Source organism: Arachis ipaensis, chromosome B9 (genome assembly GCF_059453495.1).
Source record: "Arachis ipaensis isolate K30076 ecotype BB chromosome B9, ASM5945349v1, whole genome shotgun sequence".
Lineage (NCBI taxonomy): Eukaryota > Viridiplantae > Streptophyta > Magnoliopsida > Fabales > Fabaceae > Arachis > Arachis ipaensis.
The window spans coordinates 14431607-14450241 of NC_142444.1; the positions used below are offsets into that span (position 1 = coordinate 14431607).

The following is an 18635-nucleotide window of genomic DNA, read 5'->3' on the forward strand; positions in this document are numbered from 1 at the left end:
TTTATCTTTTTTTTTTTAATTTGTTGTACACATTATACACAATTAATATTGATTCCAATACTTTCTCCTTTGTTATACATGCATGAGAGTGTAATAGTTTTTCAAAAAATGTTATATGCAAATCAAAATTTAAACTTTTCAATAAATATACAGTAATTTTATTCTGCTAACGAGTTATACCTCAAATAACATAATCTCTCTATACTCACTTTGAAATCGCGAGTTCGAGTCTCATTCTTAATTTAAGAAAAAAAAAATACAGTAAGTTCACGTGTAAATAAAGATCATTTTAAAACAAATAGTAAAATCATATCATCTAATTGTGTCAGGTCAACTTTTTAGTAACAAAAATGAATGAAAGAGTCAACTTAAGATACCATTAAAATTTTCAGGATATAATTTGGGTTAATTAAAAATTCGAAGAGCCAGATCAAATTTTAGATGGTATTTTGAGTATTAACTTATTCACGGTCAAACAACATAGGTAACATCTACAAATCGAATAATTAAAAATTAAAAAATCAAGTGTTGGTGGGAAGCGACGAGGTCGTTACTGTTAACAAATTCAAAAATTTAAAAGAAACAGTCTCTCCTCGAAGTACCACACCACTAACATACAAAATGCGGCAAACCCAAACCACGTCACTATGACACTAAACCGGACATAACTTTCTTTGTTTACCATCTCAACTCAACTTCCTTCAACTCTTTTTGTAACCCTAGAATCTCTCACACCCTTTTTCTTTTCCTTTTTTTTTTTTTTGTTTTATTCTTCTTTAGTCTTATTTCTTACGCGTTCTATATTCATTCATCACACGTTCTTAACGTTGATTCCAAAGACTCTGCTGTTAGTGCTGTGCTTCTCCACTTACAGTTTTGCATGTACGTTTCTTCAATTGGCTCAATCTTAATTGTTAAAATTGCGAACATAGATTCTGCTGTATGAATTTGCTTTTTTTTTTTTCTCTTTCTTCTAACCTGTATCGATTTAATGACGCTCAAACAAGCAGTTAAGATTGAATGAGTCTTTCAACCCCAATGCTAGCTCAAGGGTGAGGGTTGCCCTTGTAATACACCTCCTTCGTGCCCAGAAATGATTATCTGAAGCGTGAAGATTTGCACGTGGATGGTCCAAAAACATTGGATTAGATAGATTTTGATACTATATTAGAATTGAGCTTGAGTGAGTCTAACTTAATTAATTCCAAAAGCTAGCGCAAAGGGTGAGGGTTGTATCGCACTTATAAATTATCTAGAGACCATATTCTTGAGATATGTAAGACTTGTAATAATTGGAGTAACTGCTAATTTAAAAGAAAAAGAAATATATAGTGGGAAATTATATTTTGGTTCGAGTATTTTTTTCCTTGGGTTAATTCTCGGGGTTTAAGTTGTTACTATTCATTTTGCTATGGCTTTGTTTGGTTTTCACATATTTATTTGAATTTTGAACTCTTTTTTTTTTTTGCAGGATTAGAAATGGAAGCTAATAGCGATCTTAAGATTCCTCTGTTGCAGACTTCACCAGAAGATGCCGCAGTAAGGACGGTTATGTTTCAAATAGGTGACATCAAGTGTGCATCGTGTATAAATTCTGTTGAATCTTCAATTAAGGACCTCCATGGAGTAAACAGCATCATGGTGTCGCCGCTTGATGGCCGAGCTATAATAAAATATTCTCCAAAATTTATCACTGTAAGTCACCCTTCTGAAATTATGTCACTGTAATCAGCTTTATAATATTTTTCTGAATTAAAGTTTTGGCCATTTCATTGATTCTCATACCAGCATACCAAGAATTCTCATGCAAGAAAAAAAACACAAGCAACCTCTGTTTATGAAAGTTTTAGAAATAGGATCATTGTGCTGAGTTTTAAACTTTCGTTAAGAAAAACTCTCTGAACTAGTGGATGTAATTATAAATAAATAACAGAAGTAAGGTGGGAAAAAAATTTAGTAGTACCTATTGTCTTGGAATAAATAAATTAATTTGCGATCTAAATTCACTTTTTAGGCGAAAAACATAAAAGAAGCAATAGAAGACAGTGGCTTCGGAGTTGATGAGCTTCAGGAGCAAGAAATATCGGTATGCCGAGTAAGGATTAAAGGGATGGCATGCACAAGCTGCTCCGAGTCTGTTGAGAATGCACTTCGGATGATTGATGGAGTGAAAAAAGCAACTGTAGGTCTAGCTTTAGAGGAGGCCAAAGTGTACTTTGATCCTAACCTCGCCGATGCAAACAAGATAATTGAAGCTATAGAAGATGCTGGTTTTGGAGCGGAACTTATTAGCTCTGCTAATGATGTGAACAAAGTGCATTTAAAACTAGAAGGGGTTGATTCTCTTGAAGATGTAAATATTGTAATGTCTTCGCTTGAGTTCGCAGCAGGTGTGAATCATGTTGAATTCAATTTGACAGAACATATAGTAACAGTTAACTATGAACCGGATATTACGGGTCCAAGATCTCTCATTCACTTTATTCAGACAGCTAGCTCTGGCACCAAGATGTACCAGGCATCCTTGCACACTACTTCGGGAAAAAGAGAAAGGGATAAGGTGGATGAAATTCATAGGTATAGGGACCAATTTTTGTTCAGCTGCTTATTTTCGGTTCCTGTGTTTGTATTTGCCATGGTGCTTCCCATGCTTCCTCCCTATGGAAACTGGCTGAACTATAAGATCCACCATATGCTAACTCTTGGGCTGTTTCTGAGATGGATTCTTAGTACGCCTGTGCAGTTCATAGTTGGCAAAAGGTATTACTAATATATGATTAATTGTTTAATTCTATTTCTTGCTTTTGATGCTATTTATTAGACATAATAGTTTTTTTTTTCAACTGTTTGGACTAAATGGAGAATTTTTTTTCTTTTTTTACAATCATTTAACTACGGCAGCTCTTGTTAGGTTTTATGTAGGATCATATCATGCACTGAGGCGAAGATCTGCTAACATGGATGTGCTGGTTGCATTAGGAACTAATGCTGCTTATTTTTACTCCGTATACATTTTAATAAAAGCACTGACTTCAGATACTTTTCAAGGACAAGATTTCTTTGAGACCAGTTCCATGTTGATATCCTTTATTCTATTAGGGAAATATTTGGAGAATTTGGCTAAAGGGAAAACCTCAGATGCTTTAGGAAAGCTGACACAACTTGTTCCTGATAAAGCTTATCTGGTGGACATGGATGCTGATGAAAATGTCATCTCAGAGACAGAAATTGACACTCAACTAATACAAAAGAGTGACATACTTAAGATTGTTCCTGGGGCCAAAATTCCTATTGATGGTGTTGTCATAAAAGGGCAAAGCTATGTAAATGAAAGTATGATTACCGGGGAGGCAAAACCTGTTGATAAAAGTCCTGGTGACAAGGTATTATTCATATGGTATGACTCTTTTTCAGTATGATGGCAAAATCTGCCCAATAAATTAGGGGGAAATGACAAAAACATACACGGAGGTTGAATGTTGAAATCGTTTGATGAAAGTTTCAAGAAAGATAGGCAACTAAACCTGAGTGTATGCACTCTGTGATGTGTTTACTGATAAGCTTATTTAATATTCATTGGATTCTGGCGGTTGATATCATTCTGTAGAGAAACAAGCATCTTTGATTATTTTAATCAAACTTCCAGTACTTTAAATTAGTGAAACATTTTTAATTTCTTGAAATTTGCTGAGCAGGTTATTGGTGGAACAATCAATGAGAATGGCTGCTTACTGATTAAGGCTACACATGTTGGATCAGATACTGCACTTTCTCAAATTGTTCAGCTTGTAGAAACCGCTCAACTAGCTAAGGCACCAGTTCAAAAACTCGCAGACCACATTTCAAGGGTTTTTGTTCCATTAGTGAGTGTCTTTCCTTAACTAAATCCTTCAAATTTTTCATCATTATTAGAAAAGGTTTTATTCATATGTTGAGGCTTAATGTAATAAATATCCCTTCAGGTTCTGTTCAAAATTTCCCCTCCCATTTTACTTTATTTTACATTTTTTTTATTTAAAAAAAAATCTGAAAAGGGGTTCCCTTTCGTTACTTTTTGTTTATCAAGTGTATGAAATAATCATGGCTATGAAATGTAACCTTTGTTTCAAGGATTCTGTCAAATACTGAAGCATAAAACATTTTGAGACATGCTATCATCCTGTGATTATGTTTCTTACGTTATCTTTTTGTTTAATTGCTAATTCCACTGGACTGCAAAAAAGAGCTGATAAATTCTTATGTAATTGCTTAATTGATGTTAGCATTTAAATGATATTTTATCCATGGGATGCTGCTTGTACTTATGTTGCATCCTTAGGTGGTTGTTGCAGCATTTTTAACTTGGATGGGATGGTTTGTTCCTGGGGAAGTTGGCTTATACCCTAGGCATTGGATACCAAAAGCAATGAATGCATTTGAACTTGCTCTGCAATTTGCTATTTCTGTACTAGTTGTTGCTTGCCCTTGTGCTTTGGGTCTAGCAACACCAACTGCAGTCATGGTTGCTTCAGGCATGGGTGCTTCTCAAGGTGTTCTCATCAAGGGTGGAGATGCATTGGAAAAGGCACACAAGGTAATGAAACTCTTTATTCTTGTTACTCGATACCTGTTTAATTGTGCTTTAGCAGGTAAACTTTCCTTCCATTTGCAACAAGGGTTCAAAATAAAACCTTGATTCACTGTACATAATTGTAAAACAGATGTGATATTTTGCGATTGCTTGTATCCTTTTCTAGGTGGTTGTTGCTATGCAACAATTGTCCATCTGTTTTCCTTTGATTGAAATGATCATGATAAGTACATTGGAATTGGGATATTTGATGAACTAAGGAAAAACATTTGGTCATTGCTTATATCCTTTACTAGCTGGTTGTTGCTAATGCTAAAGCTATAATGTCTTCTTCTCTTGTAATTTATGCAAGGATTCCGCTTCTCTGCTGAGAAATTATAGCATTAAAAATCATCATGGAAGGTGTATTTTTACTTTTTATTTTATTTTATTTTATTTTTGACCTGCTAATTTTGTAGGCACTATTCATATCTGATATCATTTCATTATATCTCTAGTATTGATGTTTGGCATAATCTAGTTTCTAGCATATCTTATCTCATGTTATTTGACACAAGTATGCTACATATCCCGATATCCCTCATTCTTTCGCTGCCGATTCTGATAGGAGCTTGTTTTGTTTTCCTGATGCAGGTAAAAGTTGTTGTGTTTGATAAGACCGGGACACTAACTGTTGGAGAGCCGGTGGTAGTTAGCGCAGTACTGTTTTCTGAATTTACTATGGAAGAATTTTATGACATGACAATAGCAGTGGAGGTAATTATTTTCCTTTTTTTTCTTATATGCTGCATACTATACTAATTTGGAAATCTGAATAATTGATATAAATTTATTCTGTTGAACATTGTTGGATCCTGTAAGTTGAAAAGATGTTGAATACTAATAAAGAAGAATTAACGTTGTTGGAACTGCTTGAACTTGAGAGGGGGAGTTGAATCAAGTTGGCTCTAAAATGAACGTTTTAAGTTCTGTTTTCGCAGAAGCTACCTATGAAGGAGATTTTTTCGTTTTGTCTCATACTCAGAAAAAAAACAGAGAAGGAAAGAAGAGAAAGAGGTCAGCATGTATCCTGGTTCGGATTCTAAGTGTCATGAATTCTACGTCTAGTCTCCACCACAACCATGGTGGAATTTTCACTATAATCAACTGATTACAATCACCAATACTATTGAATTACAACCTAATTCAACTAGTGTCTACCACTAAGCTTTCTTCACCAAAGCTTAGCTTCCCTAGTGTTGTCCCAACTTGGAAGGAGAACCTAAACAGATTCAAACTCACCGAGTGCTAACCCAACTTGGCAAGGGGAACTAGTCCTAATTCAACAATTCAATTACACAGAATTTCAGTGGCTCTTTCATGTATCACTCTTGTCTTTTCTCTCATGGCTTTTTCTACTCACATATTTAGCATTTTCTCAATACAAAGGATGACACAAGATAGCCATAACAAATAAAACCAGAAATGAAGCACTAGTAGAAGAAAAAGAATTCAGTTCGATTGAGAGGATATGATACTCTAATTTTTTCCTCCTTTTCTTACTTTCAAATGTTGAGGTGAGGCTTCTTATAGAATCAGCTTGCTCTTCCAATTTGCTCTCTATTCCCTCGTACCATTCACCCGTTGGAGCTGTCTCTAAAGGCATACATGTCCTTTCATCTTGCTCCACTAACTCTGCAGGTTGAGGAGCCATTCCACCACTTCTGCTGTCCTTGGGTTTGCTTTCTTCCTTAGCATGCTTTTCTTTCTCCCTTTACTCCATTACCTTTGCTATTTGAGGAGCTGCTCTGCTGCTTCTGCTCTTATGCAAAAGAAATTGGAATTTTGGAGAGAAGAGCGAACAGAACCAGTGTGTCACAAAAGGAGACTCGCTGAAAAGAGCCACTCTGAGGCAGAATTATATGGTTCACAATCCTGTGCAACTGGGCACGGATTGGACCAAGAAACTTATGAGTGGGAGTGGTACTTTTAAGGAGAGGAATGTTGATCCAGTACTTAGGGCTTCAAAATATGACACATTGAGAGTTTCATCCCACTTACCAGAGGTGAACACATCAAGCCCCCTTTCCTGGTAATCTAGGCTTTACTAATGTGGTACTTGTCAAGAATGATTGTGCGACCTTTAACAAAGGATGCGATTCTTCCTTTTTTGTATGACATGTTTTATAGAACTGCTTCACTAGATAGGATAAAATTTTGTCACGAATGGATAGAATGAAAATCCATCCTTGATATGTAAACAGAGGTGTAAAGTTTAGACCTTTTCTACAAAACTTGTCTAGATTTACAAGTTTGGAAGGACAGAGAGTACGCTTATAAATATCCTTGCAGAATAATATGTAGTTCATGAAGGAATTATAACGGTGACGATCAAAAGACTCTTTAGGGAAGTCAGTATAGAAGGATTTGTAGGCAATGAGATTGGAAAGTTTTAGTTCAGAAATAGAACGAAGATGAAAGTCGATGACTGTATCGTGGCTGTGGCGAGGAGGGGGTGACGGAAGCTCTTCGTCTTCTTCACAAACAGGTCTCTTTCCTCGGGAAGAACTGGGTTGAGAAGAGCTGGGCTGTGAGACATTTGGCTGAGAGGAGGTAGGGCGAGGAGCTACTCCAGGATGGCGAGCGATGGTCTTGGTGCGAGCCATTTCAGGAGCGTTATTATGAGGAGAAGTGGGAGGAGAGTTAGTGGGAGATGGAGAAGGAGATGTTTGTGAGTGCAGTGAAATAGGAGAAGAGGGTTAAGAACGTGAAGAGTGAGCACCACTATGAGAGTTTCTACGGACTGCTCTTTTTTGCGAGCCATACGTATAGGACACAGGTTAGTTTCAGAATGGGAATAGTGTAGTGAAAGAGGAGTGGAGGAGTTGAGTGTGAAAGGGTGCATGTAGTGGAGAATTAATATAGGCCTTGGTTAGTGTAAAAGGATAAAAATGAAAACTTTTGAAAAGTGGAGTGGAGTGAAGGAGTTGTGGAGGAGTTGAGTGTGAAAGGGTGTATGTAGTGGAGAATTAATATAGGTCTTAGTTAGTATAAAAGTTTCATCTTGAAAAGGATAAAAATAAAAAACTTTTGAAAACCTTCGAATTTTACAACCGTAACCTCTATAATTTCAATTTTGAAAATTTAATTAAAATGAAATGCAATTTTAAAATAATGTTAAGTTTTGGGACCAAAAACAACTTTCTAATATCTAAGTCTAGTGAGAGCCTAAGGTGCTTCAACAAAGGTGGCCCATTTGATGATAAACAATCAAACACACCAGGTCCACCAAATCTCACTTGCTTTCAACGAGACTAGATTGCATCACAAAGAGTTTATGAAGCTTGCTTATCATCTGTCCAGAATAATCTCATCTCGATCTATGAGACAAAATGCTTAAACCAGAATATCAGAAAAATTAGATAAATTAAGAATGCCCAGTGCAGTTCGTAATTTGCAGAACCTCTCTTCTATCAATGGTTTAGTGAAAATATCAGCTAGTTGATCTTTAGATTTAACAAACTGAATATCTAAATTTTTATTTTGCACATGTTCTCTTATAGAATGAAATCTAACTTCAATATGCTTTGTTCTTGAGTCCAAAACAAGATTTTTTGAAATATTTATAGCACTCATATTGTCACAAAATAATGAAATATTAGATACTTTCAATTTATAATCAGCTAACTGAGTTTTCAACCATAGTAATTGAGAGCAACAAGAAGAGGCTGCAATATACTCAACTTTGGCAGTGGATAGTGCCACTGTTGCTTGCTTCTTACTTGACCATACATTGAGTGATTTGCTAAGCAAGCAACACATGCCACTTGTGCTTCTTCTATCAATCGTCTCCCCAACAAAATCTGCATCACAATAACCCACTAATTGAAAGGAATCAGTTTTGGGATACCATAAACTATAATTAGTGGTACCAAGCACATATCGGATGATCCTCTTGACAGTTGAGAGATGAGATTCTTTAGGCTTTGATTGGAATTTTGAGCACACACCAACACTTTATACGATATCAGGCCTCGAGAAGGTTAGATACATCAAAGAGCCAATCATCCCTCTGTAACGTGTCTCATCAACATCTCTAGCTTGTTCATCTTTGTCAAGCTTGATATTTGGATGCATGGGGTTCCCATCGGCTTGACGCATTCCAGCCCAAATTTTTTGACAAGTTCCTTGACATATTTTTCTTGATAAACAAAAATTCCTTCAGCAATTTGCTTGATTTGCAAGCCTAGGAAGAAAGTTAATTCTCCCATTATGTTCATATCAAATTCACTTGTCATTAGCTTAGCAAAATCTGCACACAAAGTCTCATCAGTTGAACTAAAAATGATATCATCAACATAAACTTGCACAAGAATAAAATGATCATTGAGATTTTTAATAAATAGAGTAGTGCCAGTGGCTCCTCTTTGAAAATTATTTTTCAATAAAAATGAGTTAAGCCTCTCATACCAAGCTCTAGGAGCTTGTCTTAAACCATATAAGGCTTTAGCTAGTTTGAAAACATAGTTAGAAAATGTTTTGTTTTCAAACCCAGGAGGTTGTGCCACATATACCTCTCTATCTATTATACCATTGAAGAATGCACACTTTACGTTCATTTGAAAAAGCTTGAAGCCGTAGTGAGCTGCATAGGCTAAGAGCAACCTAATGGCTTCCATTCGAACTACAGGTGCAAATGATTCATCGAAATCAATCCCTTACTCTTGATCATAGCCTTGAGCAACCAATCTTGCTTTGTTTCGGACAATGGTTCCATCTTCACCCATTTTATTTTTGAAAATCCATTTTGTGCCAGTGACTTTCTTTCCATTTGAGTGAGGCACTAAGGTCCAGACTTGATTCTTCTCAAACTGCTGCAATTCTTCTTCCATGGCTAATACCCAAGATGGATCAGCGAGAGTTTCTTGGATATTTTGAGGTTCAATCTTTGATATAAGAGCAATGTTGTTAGATTCGGCTCTTTTCAAAAATGAACGAGTAGTCATTCCTTTGGAGGGATCACCTATTATGAACTCTTAAGGATAATTTTTCAGAAATTTTGATTCTCTTGGCCTTTTGGTCTGGGTAGAGGATTCAGGTTCCTCTTGATCTACAATGGCCTCTACATCAAGATTTTCTGCTGCAATAGGAGATAATTCTAAATTGTCTCCTGCAGAATTGAGATTTTTGCTGCTAGCAGGTGCAGTTTCTTGAGAACTCAAATTTTGAGTAATTAACTCAGTGATCTTGGGCAATTCAGTTTCAAAACTTGGACTATCATCAATACACACGCTAGGAACAAGGTTAAACTCACAAAATGTGACATGCATGGTCTCCTCAACAGATTTAGAGTTCTTGTTATATACTCTATAAACTTTGCTATTAGTGGAATAACCAAGAAAGATACCTTCATGTGTTTTAGGATCAATTTTTTTCGAATTTTCTTTGATATTCAGTATAAAACACTTGCAGCTAAACACACGAAAGTAATTAAGATTGGGTGGATACCCTTTCCAAAGTTCATATAGAGTTTTCTTCAAAATTTTTTTTATGAGGATTCGATTTAAAGCGTAGCTTCAGCCCATAAGAATTTGGGAACCTGATATTTACACAATATAGCTCAAGCCATTTTTTGTGAACTTCTATTTCTTCTTTCCACAATACCATTTTGTTGTGGTGTTTTAGGACATGAGAAGTTGTGTGATATACCAAGTTCATCACAAAAAGATTCAAAGTGTTGATTTTTAAATTTTTTTTCCATGATCACTTCTAATTGAAATAATTTTTAAACTCTTTTCATTTTGAATCTTCGTGCTGAATTTTTCGAAAATAGAAAATGCTTCATGTTTATGAGCTAGAAAGAACACCCAACCAAACCTAGTGTAGTCATCCACAATAACCATTTCATAACTTTTTTTTCCAAGACTGAGTCCCAATTGGTCCGAACAGATCAAGATGTAACAGCTCTAATGGTTTTTTAGTTGAGACATCTTCCTTAGGTTTAAAAGAGATTTTTGTTTGTTTACCCATTTGACAAGTATCACAAGTGATGTCTTTATCAAATTTAATGTTAGAAAGACCTCTTGCTAAACCCTTTTTAACAAGTTTAGAGATTTGTTACATGCTAACATGTCGTAATCTCTTATACCATATCCATTTTTCAAATTTAATTGAAGGGAAATAAGTTACATTTTGAACTTTAAGATCATTTAATGTGAGACCATAAACATTGTCACTTCTTTTTGCAACAAATAACACAACCCCTGTTTTTTCATTAATGATCCTACAATTTACTTTCCTAAAGGTTACAACATATCCAATGTCACACAATTGACTTATACTCAATAGATTATACTTTAACCCATCTACTAAAAAGGCACTATCAATGCAAGTAAAAAAATTTTTGCCAACCTTATCAATGGCAATTCTTTTACCTTTACCATTATCTCCAAAAGTGACAAATCCTCCATCATACTTGTTGAGTTTGATAAAGAAAGTATCATTTCCGATCATATGCCTTGAATATTCACTATCAAAATACCACATGTCCAATTTCTTCTTGGATGTAAGGCAAACCTGCATGTTTTTCAACTAACCTTAGGTATCCAAATTCATTTGGATCCTCTTATGTGAAATCTTCTTGGTTGCTCAAGAGCATTATAATCATGAACAACTTTATATAATTTACTATCATTACCAAAAGACCTTAGAAAGATAAAACATTGTTGAGGATCATGACCTTTTCTATTGTACTTATAGCAATGGTTCTTGCTCACTGATTTTTTAGTTTTACTAAAAATTTTTTGTTTGAAAATCTTGGAAGAGGAAGCTTCAGATTTTTTAACATTTTGTTTGAAAATAGCCTTACTTTTCTCTTTGAATCCAAGTCTAGATTTTTCACCACTAAATCTTTGACAAACAAGTAATTTATCAAGATTTTGTGAATTTTGAACAAATTTCGCTAAGTCTTCATTAAGGTTTTTAATTTGTTCATTCAACCTTTTATTTTTCAGTAATCAAATCAGTGGAGGCAGTGACTGTATGCTTGAGTTTGAATTTGTTTAATTCAGCTCTTAAAGCATTGTTTTCTTCTTTTAAAAAAATTTCATCACAAGCTTCGGTTGCCTTTACTTTTTTCAGTAAGAAATCATTTTCAGCTCTCAATATTTCATTATCTTTCTTGCATTTAACATATTTATCTAAGAGTTTCTTAGAGTTCATAGTAAAGTCTTTGATAATGTAGTGCAATTCATTAATAGATAGGTCAGAGAGATCTACCTCATCTTCATCATCGTGATCAACCATCAAGCAGAGTTGAGCCTTTTGATCTGAGTCTTCAGAATTGATGTCATTTTCCAAGTCTTCCCATGTTGTCATCATCACTTTCTTTTTGTCCTTCTTTGATTTTTCGCCTTTTCTTAATTGAGGACAATCTGACTTGAAGTGATCCGGTTCCTTACAGTGGTGACATGTGAACTTGGCTTGATCCTTCTTGAAATCTTTGGATGAAGAACTTTCTTTGCCTTTGTTTTTGAATCTCAGTAATTTCATTTTTCTTGTAAAGAGCACCATTTCTTCATCTGAGAAACTGTCATAAGATTCTTTTTCTTTGGCTCTCATTCTTGATTTCAGTGCTACACTTTTCTTCTTGTTATTTTTGTCTTGAGACATGTGAGTAGTTTCATAGGCCAGCAGCTTGCCTCTTAGCTCATCATAGGTGATTTTTATCAAATCATTTCTTTTAGAGATGGCTGTACTTTTTACTTCCCACTTCTTCGTAAGACTCCTTAAGATCTTCCTCACCAAGGTTTTCTCGGAATAGCTCTTTCCCATGACATCCAGATTATTGATGGTTATTGAGAACCTTTCGAATATTTGATCGATGCTCTCTTCCTCCTTCATATTGAACATTTCATATTCCTTCATCAACATATTAATTCTGGTCTCCCTCACTTGTTTAGTGCCTTCATGGGTGAGTCTGAACTTGTCCCAGATTTCTATAGCCGTCTTGCACCTTGACACTTTTCTGTATTCTTTAAAACTGATTGCACTGTGCATTAGGTTGATAGCCTTGGCATTGAGTTCAACCTTCTTCTTTTCTTCCTCTATCCACTCATTGTCTTCTTTTGCCACAACTTCTCCATCAGCATTTTTCTTTGTTGGAACGTCCGTCCGTTGAGAATAATCTTCCAAATGTTGTAGTCGATTGACTACACGAAGATTCTCATTCTCTCTTTCCAGTAGAAATAGTTGCTGCCATTGAAATAAGGAGGTCTATTATTTGACTGTCCTTCAATAAGAGTGTACGCCATGATGTTAGGATCCATATTGTTGGTCATGAATCTTTGTTCTAAGCTGTGAAGCTTGACTCCTTGAGACCTTGTTCCTGATACCAATTGATGGAACTGCTTGAACTTGAAAGGGGGGGGGGGAGTTGAATCAAGTTGGCTCTAAAATGAACGTTTCAAGCTCTGTTTTCGCGAAAGCTACTTATGTAGGAGATTTTTTTGTTTTGTCTCATACTCAAAAAATAAAAGAGAAGGGAAGAAGAAAAAGCGGCCAGCATGTATCCTAGTTCAGATTCTAAGTGTCATGAATCCTATGTCCAGTCTCCACCACAACCATGGTGAAATTTCCACTATAATCAACTAATTACAATCACCAATACTATTGAATTACAACCTAATTCGACTAGTATCTACCACTAAGCTTTCTTCACCAAAACTTAGCTTTCCAAGTGTTGTCCCAACTTTAAAGGTGAACCTAAACAGATTCAAATTCACCGAGTACTAACCCAACTTGGCAAAGGAAATTAGTCCTAGTTCAACAACTCAATTACACAGAATTTCAGTGGCTCTTTCATGCATCACTCTTGCCTTTTCTCTTATGGCTTTTTCTACTCACATATTTAGCCTTTTTCCAATACAAAGGATGACATAAGATAGCCATAACAAATAAAATCAGAAATGAATCACTAGTAGAAGAAAAAGAATTCAGCTCGATTGAGAGGATATGATGCCCTGAATTTTTTCTCCTTTTCTTTGCTTTCAAATGTTGAGGTGAGGCTTTTTATAGAATCAGCTTGCTCTTCCAATTTGCTCTCCATTGCCTCTTCCATTCCCTCGTACCATTCACCCGTTGGAGCTGTCTCCGAAGGCATGCATGTCCTTTTTCATCATGCTCCACTAACTCTGCAGGTTGAGGAACCATTCCACCACCTCTGCTGCCCTTGGGTTTGCTTTTTTCCTTAGCATGCTTTTCTTTCTCCCTCTGCTCCATTACCTCTGCTATCCGAGGAGCTGCTCTGCTGCTTCTGCTTTTGTGCAAGTCTGTGTTTTGCTCTCCCACATTCTGAATTGTGTTTTGCTGATGTTCTTGGAGTAGTGAAATTGTTCTTATGTCTAATTGCTTTGTTAGAACTACAACTGTCTTTGTTGTTGACAGATGTCCTTCTCTTTCTTCTTTTTGTTCGGTGCTCTCTCTTTTGGCTCATGTACTGATTTGTTTCTCATCTAGCAAGTAATGGGCTAAAGTGTTGGACCTGTAATAGCTTAAGTTGCTGAAGCAACACTCATTTGGACTAAAGCAACACATAAATGGACCTGGATTACTTAGCACATACATTAAATAAATAATTAGACTTTTAATCCAAATAATATTTGTCATCGTATATTAACCCAAAATCAAATTTAGCTCAACAAACGGAAGGTCAAACTCACAAATTAATTTGCCTAGGATCTTCTAACACACAAGAAACTCTCATAATTTCTCTCAATGGTAACATAACACAAAAAAAGAGGAAGTGAAAACTTTTCCAGTCAACTAATATCTTCATTGTGCTTTTCTTGAATTATTCAGCACACACGTGCCTTTATTTATAGGCAAACATGTAGAATAAAATACTACAATATAACATTGCTTAATGCCTAACACAACCTATGACAGTGCAACAAACTGAGCAGAGATTTATGATGACTATTGATTCTTCTAGTCAGTTACCTTGTCCAGTTGTTCCATTCTTATCAAGTTGGAGTTGTAATAAAATTTTATAACTTTCTTTGACTATTCTTATGTTCTTTTTATGCTTCTTGGAATCCCTAGCGTTTAATTTAACTTGAATTCTTCAAGTTGCTCATAGTTTATTGATAAGCTTAGTTTATTTACCAACAATTAAGAATTTATTTTCCATCGAAGAAAACTTGGTTTCAATACCATTTATGTTTCATTTAATTAGTTTGAAAATATTGTAAGTTTGTAACTGTCCATGATTTTCAGACTTTGCTGCTGCATTTTTAGTTTTCACACATTTACTGTGACGAAAAAGAGAACAATTTTTATTTATAGTGGAGTTTTTCTAATTTAAAGAACTTCAATTTTATTTATCCATAATATTTCAACTAACTCTTTCTACAACTTTTCAGTCAAGTAGTGAGCACCCACTAGCAAAAGCTGTTGTTAAACATGCAAAGAAGCTGCGCAAGAAATTTGGTTCCAACGATGAGGAAGTGCCAGATGTGAAGGACTTTGAGGTGCAAGTGGGAGCTGGTGTGTGTGGAAAAGTTGGTGAAAGAACAGTTCTAGTTGGAAACAAGAGACTTATGCATGCTTGTAATGTTCCACTAAGTTCCGAGGTTGAGAGGTACATGTCTGAGAATGAAATTCTAGCGAGAACTTGTGTTCTGGTTTCCATCGACGGGAAGATTGCTGGAGCATACTCTGTAACTGATCCATTAAAGCCCGAAGCTAAGCGTGTCATATCTTTTCTCCACACCATGGGCATTTCAAGCATCATAGCAACCGGTGATAACCTTGCTACTGCAACTGCTATTGCAAACGAAGTTGGTATTGATGAGGTCTTCGCCGAGACAGATCCACTAGGGAAAGCTGATAAGGTGAAAGAATTACAGGTAAGCCTTGTTTTGTAATAACCTCTAAAGAGGAGTGTTAGGGGCTAGTAACTTTTGTGATTTGTAGCCATCAAGTAGCCATCAATAATGTTTTTAATGGTGTGAGATTTCATCCAATGGTGTAGGATTATTCACTTTTCTTTTGATGGTTACTTTTTGGCCATAATTTAATAAAAGTGCTGTCCCTACACTTTTTTTTTTTTTTAAAAAAGGCTTGCGGAAACAGTCTTTTAAAATGGATCCGAAAAACTTATGGTGTAAAAGGCAAATTTGAGTTACATATACGAGGGTCTATATAAGAGATTGTAAAAAGAAAAACATGTGATGAATGTCTGAGTTTTCATACTGAAATCGATGCAGATGAAAGGGATGACTGTGGCAATGGTGGGTGATGGAATAAATGACTCGCCGGCCTTGGTTGCTGCTGATGTTGGTATGGCAATAGGTGCTGGAACTGATGTAGCCATAGAAGCAGCTGATATAGTGCTTGTGAAAAACAGCTTGGAAGATGTGATCACAGCCATAGATCTTTCCAGAAAGACCATGTTGCGTATCCGCCTCAACTATATCTGGGCTCTCGGCTATAACGTCCTAGGCATGCCGGTTGCTGCCGGTGTCTTATACCCCTTTACCGGAATCAGATTGCCCCCATGGCTCGCCGGTGCTTGCATGGCTGCTTCTTCTGTTAGCGTGGTTTCTTCATCTCTTCTGCTGCAATTGTATAAAAAACCTTTAAATGTTCAATGCATCTGAATTGATGGCCTATTTATGCACGCACAATCCATTTTTTTTTTCAAGAATCATGTGTGACTTTTTTATTGGAATGTTATTTTTCTTATTATTTCTTTCAAACTGAAAGGTAGATGCTCGCTTGTTCCATGTAAGCAATGATCTTCCAATCTTGCCTTTCTTAATATTGAGTAGTTTATTAACAAGTACTATGTGCAATTTCGTTCTTATTTATGAAAAAAGTATAGGAAATTTAAAAAATTAACAGGAGTTCACAATACATATGAATATGAGGAAATGATTGGTATATGGTTACATTTGGTGTTCTTTAAATTTATGGAACTATAATTTATGAGCTATCCGTTTCACATTCTTTATTGTTTTCAATCATCTAAAATTAATGAATTGTCTAGGTTAATTGTCATTGTTATTGTTGTTTGGAGCTGTTGTTCGTTAAACCAGTTCTTCAATACATTGTCTCTTACTTTTTGACATTTATTAATAGAGTATGAAACAACATTTGCCTTAAGTTTCTACCCTCTAAAGGGTTATATTCACGGTCACTTCTCCTTTTTACTATCATTAATTAAACCTAGGACATGTCACACACTAATTATTACTAAACCTCAACTAGGTAATACGAAAATTGTAAAACATAATATTCCGTACAACTATGAGTAACTACATTGGATCGTATCAAGTATAAAACTCACCAAGAGTAAGATCGATCCCACGAGATTTAACGGATTAAGTAAGCAATAGTTGATTGATTATTCTAGTTAGATGGTTCAATTTTGAGTGATGAACAAACAAGGAATGTAAATGACTTGAAATTAAATGAAAGCAATAAAGAGCAAGAAAGTAAATGACTAGAATGTAAAGTGTTAAAAGTTAAATTGCAAGAATGTAAATGACTAGAAAGTAAAACTAAGTAAAGCATTTCTACAAACACTTAAACACTTAGAAGGCATAAATGTACATAAGTAAATAAAGCTATAAAGGTGCATAAGTAAATGACAAGAATTTAAAGAGAACAATTAAATGACAAGAATTAAAGACAAGAAATGAATAACAAGAATTAAGAATGAAATTAACACTAGAATCAAGAGATATTGTATTTTTTGGATCAATAGTTTTATCTCATCTTCAATCATTCAATTCATTGATCTCTTGACAAATCATAAGTGACTGAATTCCAATTCCTTGGTAATTCAATCTCTCTTAATTTGATCAATTGTCAATTCTTTGATCTAATTGCTCATGAGAAGAGATGAAAATCAGTCTCTAATTTAGAGCCACACAATCTCATAAACCCAAGTTTTGGGATGATTACATGTCACTATATCAAATCCAAACTCAAATTTACTCAATTGTGAGAAAGAACTTCAAACATGATTCTATCATCTCTTTCCCAAGGCTCACATAGAATCCATGTGAATTCAATTTCTCTCCCAAGATAACTAAATCCTTGAAATGAAAAACGAAGATTCTTTCTAAAGAAACAATAAAAGAAGAATTTAAGATGGAGAAGAAATCAAATTAATCTATTGAAAAACAATAGAGCTCTCTTTCCCAATGATGAAAATTAGATACTCATAGCAAAATATTTACAAAAGTGTGTATGAAAGACAATAGAAGAAGAGAAGAGGATGAGAGTGAGGTGTGGAGTCACCTCCACCCCCTCTTAGTGCGTGTAAAATGATGAATCTAAGGTCCTATTTATAAGCTACCTAAATTACAAATTCAAATGAAATTACAATCAAATGCAAATTTTCTAACTATTTTTAGATGATTCTTGTGGCCCTGATTAATTGTTAATTGTGGCTTGACTTAGGCTTGTGAAATTTTAATTTTCTTCTTTGAGGCTTGAAATATTAAAAAATAAATAAAAGAATTGGGTTATTAGAAGTGGCCCAATGTGGAGTGTCATCGAAGTGGCACTTTGGTAACACTTTGGGCTTTTGAGGCTTTGGAAATCTTGTACGTTGAAAGATGGGATCCTTCACGGCCCCAAACTGCACGTCCACTATAAACTATTATATATCATTGAAAAGTTCTGGAAGTAAGCTTTCTAACGCCGTTAGAAGCGCGTCATTTGGATCTCTCTATCTCAAGTTATACTCTTTCCAAGATGAAGAGGTCAGTCTAGCAAAATGCAGGAAATTGTCCTCGGGAAATTTGGCCTAGCGTGCCACTTTCCTAGGCATGCCAAGTACGTAGTGCTAAAAGAATAGTGATTTGCACCCTTAAATTCAGTGTTTACTATGGAGTATTATATATGGTTGGAAAGATCTGGAAGTCTACTTTCCAATGACACTAAAATCACCTCATTTGGAGTTTTGTAACTCAATTTATTTTTGTTGGAGTATGAAGAGTTCAGGGTTGCAAATCCTCTTTGCTTCTCTTTGAGTTTGTTTCCAACTCTTTTGCCACCTTGAGAGTGTGCTTCC

General features: G+C 35.3%; 1 protein-coding gene across 1 annotated transcript; it reads left to right on the forward strand.

Annotated features, from left to right (window-relative positions):
- Positions 1-545: 545 nt before the first annotated feature.
- On the forward strand, positions 546-16391 carry LOC107618398 (copper-transporting ATPase HMA4). The gene is made up of 9 exons (XM_016320452.3): positions 546-882; positions 1472-1695; positions 2015-2760; positions 2912-3383; positions 3696-3863; positions 4319-4573; positions 5204-5326; positions 14971-15456; positions 15817-16391. The coding sequence occupies exons 2-9, from the start codon at positions 1480-1482 to the stop codon at positions 16207-16209; spliced, it is 2859 nt and encodes a 952-aa protein (XP_016175938.1). The 5' UTR covers positions 546-882; positions 1472-1479; the 3' UTR covers positions 16210-16391.
- Positions 16392-18635: the final 2244 nt, after the last annotated feature.